This window comes from Azolla caroliniana, unplaced genomic scaffold, assembly GCF_043228905.1.
Source record: "Azolla caroliniana isolate FFs.n. ecotype wild unplaced genomic scaffold, voAzoCaro1.0.p SCAF_1, whole genome shotgun sequence".
Lineage (NCBI taxonomy): Eukaryota > Viridiplantae > Streptophyta > Polypodiopsida > Salviniales > Salviniaceae > Azolla > Azolla caroliniana.
Window position 1 is genome coordinate 22,543,487 of NW_028230436.1, and position 6,823 is coordinate 22,550,309.

Genomic DNA, 6,823 nt, shown 5'->3' on the forward strand with positions numbered 1-6,823 from the left:
TGTTTAACCCCCCCCCCCCCCCCCAACAAAAAAGAGAGAGGTAAATTCCTCTCCTCTTCTCTCTCTCTCTCTCTCTCTCTTTCTTCTTCTTCTACTGTATAATATGTACATACATACATACATATACATATATATAATACAATAATATACTCTCTCTACTCTACTCTATTCTACTCTCCCATTCCTTCCTTTTTTTTTTAAGGTCCGCCACTCTTCTCTCTCTCTCTCTCTGGCTTTCACTGTCTCCCTCCCTCCCGTCTCGTCTCTTCTTCAACCTCATTCTCTCTCATTCAAACCCATAAGCTTCTTTCCATCGTCGCCATCACCCATCACTCATCACCCTCCCTCCCGAGTCCCTATTACATACATACTTATTATATCACCTTCTCATCTCCCTCACCCCCACATGAAATGCGCGAGGTTTCGTATAAGCAAAAGAATACACACACACACAGACAGTGAAGAAGAAGCAGAAGAAGAAGAAGAAGAAGAGGAAGGGGGCTTGCTTATACGCAAAAGAATGGGTGCGCCATTGAAGAATCGCTGAATATAGATAGACAGATAGATATATGATGTATGTGCCATGAATGAGTAAGTAAGTACCCTAGGGGAGTGCTTCCTTCCTACTACACCTAAGCTCCTCCTCCTCCTCCTGCTGCTGCTGCAGAAGAAGAAGAAGAAGAAGAAGAAGAAGAAGAAGAAGAAGAAGAAGAAGAAGAAGAAGAAGAAGAAGAGGTGCTCTCAACTCAGAGGTGCTATTTCTTCTTTCGTTTTGTCTACATTCTTTTCATTTTTAGTGGGGTGTGGGGGGTTTGTCAGAGAACGAACATCCACACTTTCTCTGCTCTGCTGTGTAGAAAAATTAGGGTCTATTTAAATGATCGGTGCATCAGGGGACTGTAGAAGCCAATTCGCCTCTCAATTCATCTTATGTGTCTGTCTTTTCTCTACGTTTTCCCAGAGGCCTGTAACAGCGCCCTTGTCGATTCTTTCTCTGCACAGCACATAAATTGGGGTTCTCTTAGCTTATACACCTCACGACATGCTTTAACTCACACCATATTGATATTGGGGTTTGTGTTACAGAGACTTCTGACACAGAAGGAGGAATCTAATTCGATTTTTTAGGGCTATCCTGCAGGTCCTACATCATCTTCCCATTCCCATTCCCATTCCCATTCCCATTCCCATTCCCATAGCCCCTATACGATAAGAACTTTGAGGATTTAATCCACGTTTTCTATAAAATAATTTAGGTCTGATGCTAATTCTAGCTTTGATAACTGTCTGTCTCGTTTTGCCCAAAATTCACATCTGATAAGAAATCTCTCCTGCCCACCGTAGGTGATTATCTCCTCCCTCTGTTAAAGAGATCGATAGTAAGCGAGCTATTGGTCTCGTTCTCGATCAAAGACAAAGATTCATTGAGGGCCATCACCATCGCCTTTCTCTTCTGATTCAGGCTATCTATCCCTTAGTCTCATCCAATGAATAATATGGATATGCAGCTTGGCGATGGTTTCCATTCGCTGTACAATATCCCATCAGCGATGGCCCAGAATCGGTCAGTGATTATACAGAAAGAGCAACAAACTAATAATGTAAACAGCCATGGTAGATTTGATCAGAGCATGCAGATTAAGCAGAAGCAGAAGCAGAAGCAGGATATTCAGCAAGCGGATCAGGAGAATCGTTATCATAATGATAATGGTAATCATAACCACCACCAACACCAACATCAACATCAACATCAAATTCACAATCAGAATAAAAATCATCAAGAATTATTTAATGGTGCAGATCAAGAGCATTATGAAGAGGAAGAGGACGAAGAAGAAGAAGACGAAGAAGAAGCTCACGGAGAAGAAGCTATGGCGCCTCTAAAGAAAGGACCATGGACTGCAGAAGAAGATGCGTTACTGCTGTCGTATGTGAGCACGCACGGTGATGGGAACTGGAACACTGTGCAGAAGTACTCTGGCGTTTCTAGGAACGGGAAGAGCTGTCGCCTTCGATGGACTAACCATCTGCGTCCCCATCTGAAAAAAGGAGCATTCTCTGCAGAAGAAGAACGCATCATCATCGAACAGCATGCTGCCATCGGCAACAGATGGTCTCGAATCGCAGCCATGGTAACTTGTTTTCATCACCTGCTCCTATTTCCTTTCTTATTTCCATAGCTGTTTTCTCTGTGATGATTTGCATCAAGCTTCCTGTCTTTTTTTCCTATCTCTTCTCGCGGTCGTTTCGTCAGTCATAATTCAAGTTTTCCATTCCTGTTCCGCTTTCGTTCATGAGCGCTTTGTAAAACCACCTGGTCTGATTTCTCTTTCTTCCATCGCTGTTTTCTCCGACTTGATAGCTCTCTAACCTTCTATTACCGTGTCTTTAATTTCCGCCTGCTGTTTCTACTACCATAGTTCAAGCTTTCCATCTCTGTATTCTCTCCATATCGCCATGTATGATTTACCTATTTCATCCCTTTCTCCCTTTCCTTTCTTCAATCGCGGGTTTCTCTGTCAAGATAATCGAAGTGCTCTTGTAATTCTCTAGCTTTTGACTACTGCTTTTCTTTGCCTTAATTCGAGGTGCTTTCCACTACTGTTTTCTCTAACCTTGCTTTCCATGAATTTTTCCTGTGATAATTCAAGCTTTCCATTAATCTTCTGTCTGTCATTCTGCAAGCTTTTCGATTGATCTTCTGTCTTAATTAATCAAGCTTTCGATTGCTGTTTAGTTCTCTCTTGTTTCGTTGCTGTCATGGAATCTTACCTTTTGTAATCTTTCTTTTCTTCGGTGTTTCAAGCATTTCATTGATCCTGCTCCTATGGCAATTATTTGAGGAAATCTTTCCTTTCCTTTCCTCTCCTTCCATCGCATTTTTCTCATATTTTCATTCGATCTTTCCAACCTTGTTTAAAGTTTCAATTGCTGTTTTGTCCATTATTCGAGCTTTCCATAATTACGGTTTCCCTGTCTTTCTTTTTACATCTGCACAATTTGTTCTTTCTTTCTTTCTTCCCATTGCTGCATTTGAAACCTACCGTTCATGCTCTCCGTCAGTATTTCCTGTCTTTCTTTCAGTCTCCGTATTCTAATTCTTGTCCCCTTATGTATTGTCTTCTCCTTTTAGGGTTTCCAATGCGGGCGTCATAGCTAAACCATCTTCTGTGTGTAGCATCCTGTTGGACTGTGTATCGATCTGTTACGGTTTACCATTGCCGCCTGGGTTGTAACCAAAAACTACTCTTTCCTTCTTGACTTGGCTCCTGCCTGTGATTAAAGGGTTCCATTGCTGGTCCTATCTCAAATAACGTCTAGTATCTTTACCTATTGCCGTTTTGTATCTTCACTTATTGTTGTTTTGTAGGTTCCTGTTTGTCATTCAAGGTTTTCATCTCTAGCACCATAGCTAAGGACTTCTATCGTTTTAATTTCTTTCCCTCTTGTTGCTGTTTATAGGCTTCCTCTATGTCTGTGGTTCAGTCTACCATTGCTGGCACTCGCTCGTACTACAGCAATTATAATTACTTCCTGTTTGACGTCTGTATGTATGTGTGTGTGTGTGTGACATGTGTGTGTTTGTTTGTTTGCCATTCAAGGCTTTCAATCACTGGAACCATAGTTGATGTTTGTTGGCTTCCCGTCTATTATTCAAGATTTCCATCACAAGATCCACAAATAGGAACTTGGAGTTTCTTTCCCTCTGTAGGCATTCTTTCTGTTTTTCTGCCTTTTCAAAGGTTCCCATCGCTGCAGGCACCGCTGCCAAGGACATCAGTTTAATTTCTTTCTTTACCTTGTAGCTTCCTGGACGAACAGACAACGAGATCAAGAACTTCTGGAACACACGCAAGAAGAGACGATTGCGAGCGGGTTTGTCTCTCTATCCCGCTGGCGTGAAACCTAATAATGGAGCATCAACGTCGTCTTCCTGCAGCGATTCTCCAGAAAGCATGATAACAAGTTTACGATTAGGCGAAGATGGATCAGACATCAATTCGAGTGGTAGCTCCCTAGGCTCTCGTATGACAATGATCGATCATCATCAATTCAGTATGTCATCGTTGTCGAACAACATAATCCAAGCTGGTTCCCATCCTAGATCCATGGCCATCCACACGGAGCAGCCTATTGCTTTCCCATCTGAAATATCCATAGGGCAGAGTCGGCGCTGTGCAGATGTTAGCACAGACGTGAAGAAGACTCAGATCGCCATGTCATCAACAGAACCGTCTCTAAATATTCATGGCTTGAAGCGTGGAAGAGAGGCAACAGGGTTCCATCAGCCATTAGGAAATTCTATGAATTTCCGCTATTTCTCTGGCCATGAGTCAACAGCAGCTCTGGCTAGAACCCAAAGTGTAACATTTCATCATCAGAATCTGAATATTAGATCAATGGATCCATTTCGACGTACACAAGCTTTCCCATACGAACCTGGACCTCCGGATCCGTGCAATATGGACCGGGGCAGTGTAATAAGGAACCATGGAATCTTTATTCCAACGGATAGTCAGCATCCGATCTTCCCCTCTGATCTTAGTGAAAGTCACAACAACCGAAGTGCTGAAGCAAGATCAAACAATCCTTTCATGTCTATTTCCAATCATGATGATGATGAACAGAAGCATCTCCATGGCTTGAAGATGGAGCTCCCCTCAGTCCAATTGACCGAATCTGCAGACAGCAGCTCAGGTCTCTCTAGTCCGTTCACAACACCACCACCGACAGCATGCCATAATATGCTGCCTCTCTCAGAGGTAGACAGCTTTGGTTGTACTAGAAACAATATGAACGAAACCATCAGTTCAACCAGTGATGGTGGTGGCGATGGTAGCTTGCTTGATGCAGTGTTACTTCAATCTGTCCCATTAAATCTTGATCAATTTCTTGCTTCGAATATAAGCATAGCTGATCAGCCTTCTGCGGTTTCTTCCTGTTCAAGAAATGCCTCTCCCATGGTCTCTTCTTCAAGAAATGTCTCGCCCAGGACTGATGCCGTGCCTGCAAGCTACCATCAAAGCTCCAATAATATACCATTGGTTGAGAGTGATCCACTTTCTTTCTTAGGTGGTCGATCTCTCACATTGCTCAACGATGATCATCATATAAAGATGTCTCCCACTTCGTCAGAAGCTCACTCTTCCTATGTATGCCAAGGTTCTGGCTTATTGGCAACAGGCAAGTCCTTATAACTCTCATCACTATTGCTGTCCATGATTGTTTCTTTTTCTAGTGTATGTTTCCAAATAAATAATAACAGAGCTTTGCTTTGTATGTACGAGAGAGAAGAGGCAGAGAAAAGTTATTTTTTACTCCTTCTACAAGGCAAAACCACATTATAATGTGTAACCGGGTATGTCCTCCCCATATTAGGAAATACCCTATATACAATAGATATAAAAAGGATGGTAATAGAGGAACAGGAATGACCAAACTATGGTAATACAGCCCAAGTTTAACCATAACTAATCATGTGATAGGTTTTCGGTAGTTTTCCCTAATTTTATGATTAGTATGTATCTGTGGCCTTCTCCGTGAAAAAAAATCCCTGTCATCATTCGTGCCATGAAGAAGAGTTAATCGGGTACAGACAAACCCATCCGGAATTTGGTAGCAGAAACTAGACAATTACTAGCTGCCCAATAGGATGAGACAAATATGTATAGAAAAGACTTTATACACGGTGGTAGTAGAGCCTTGTACATATAGCTAACTATGAGAGAGAAAGAAAGATTCATCTTTATGTTCTAGGATTCCTTAAATGTTGAAGAAAGCATTGAGACCAAAACCACCAAATCAGTCCAAAATCCAGATGCGTGCACTTAGCTCTAGACACGTGAGAACTTTTAACTTGGGCACATGCTAACATTAATAGAAAACCTAGAATGTAAATTAACTATAGCTTTAGAAAATGATACCTAAGTAGCTAATGATCTTAGGCTTAGGCTTAAGGAAGTCGTTTTGTCTTAGGAAACATAATGAGACCCAATCATCCACCAGAGCGAACCCCTTTAGAGAAGTAGTCTTTAGAAGTATGAAGGTTTATTTTCTCTCTCCGAGAGAGAGAGAGAGAGAGAGAGAGAGAGAAAGATTACATTTTTGTTCATTATCCAGGAGAAAACAACTCCGATCAGAAGCTGAGCGAAGTAACCTCGTTACTTCTGAGAAAGATGGAAGGTGAAGAGGAGGATGACCTACTAACTCTCCTTGCATTCGAAAGGCCAGACTCTTTGCCTGCTTCTGATCTATGCAGCATTGTGACATCTGTTGATCATCAAACTGAAGAGACAACGTATAATGAAGGAGGCCTAGAAGCCATATTCAGCCAGCCTTCATCTTCTCTTGATTCCGATTTTATCAATGCAATGAGTGGAATTAACAATATGTGGGAGCTAGGTTCATGTGTGTGGAACAACATGCCAGGTGCTCTCTAGGTCTTATTTTACCCATTCTCATGAATTATTATAGCAATACATCGAATATTGGTCCTATTCTATGTGTAATTAATTAGCATGTTCTCAAGACACGATTCATTTGGTTGGATAAATTGTTTATTCGAGTGGCATTTACTCTAGGTTTCTTGGGTTGTATGTTGGTTTTAGGCCAGTCGTGATAGTCACGAGGCTTTTGCATTGAAAATGTTCAGTTAGGGTTGTTTGAAGATGAAATGGAGCACATCTATTAAATTTACCATCAGGTGTGGTTAGCCTCCTGTACGAGGCTTGCTTTCTATGTATGGATCATCAGTCTATGGAAGCCTCTATCGGTACCAGTCTACCTGCTTTATGGGTTTATGAGCTTTGGACTCTTGATGGAG

At 41.7% G+C, this 6,823-nt stretch overlaps 1 protein-coding gene across 1 annotated transcript; it reads left to right on the top strand.

The window, feature by feature from the left end:
- Positions 1-1,206: 1,206 nt before the first annotated feature.
- Positions 1,207-6,582, top strand: LOC147869165 (uncharacterized). The gene is made up of 3 exons (XM_087320823.1): positions 1,207-2,132; positions 3,807-5,195; positions 6,069-6,582. Exons 1-3 carry the CDS (start codon positions 1,488-1,490, stop codon positions 6,438-6,440), a joined length of 2,406 nt encoding a protein of 801 aa, XP_087176949.1. The 5' UTR covers positions 1,207-1,487; the 3' UTR covers positions 6,441-6,582.
- The last annotated feature ends 241 nt before the right edge of the window (positions 6,583-6,823 follow it).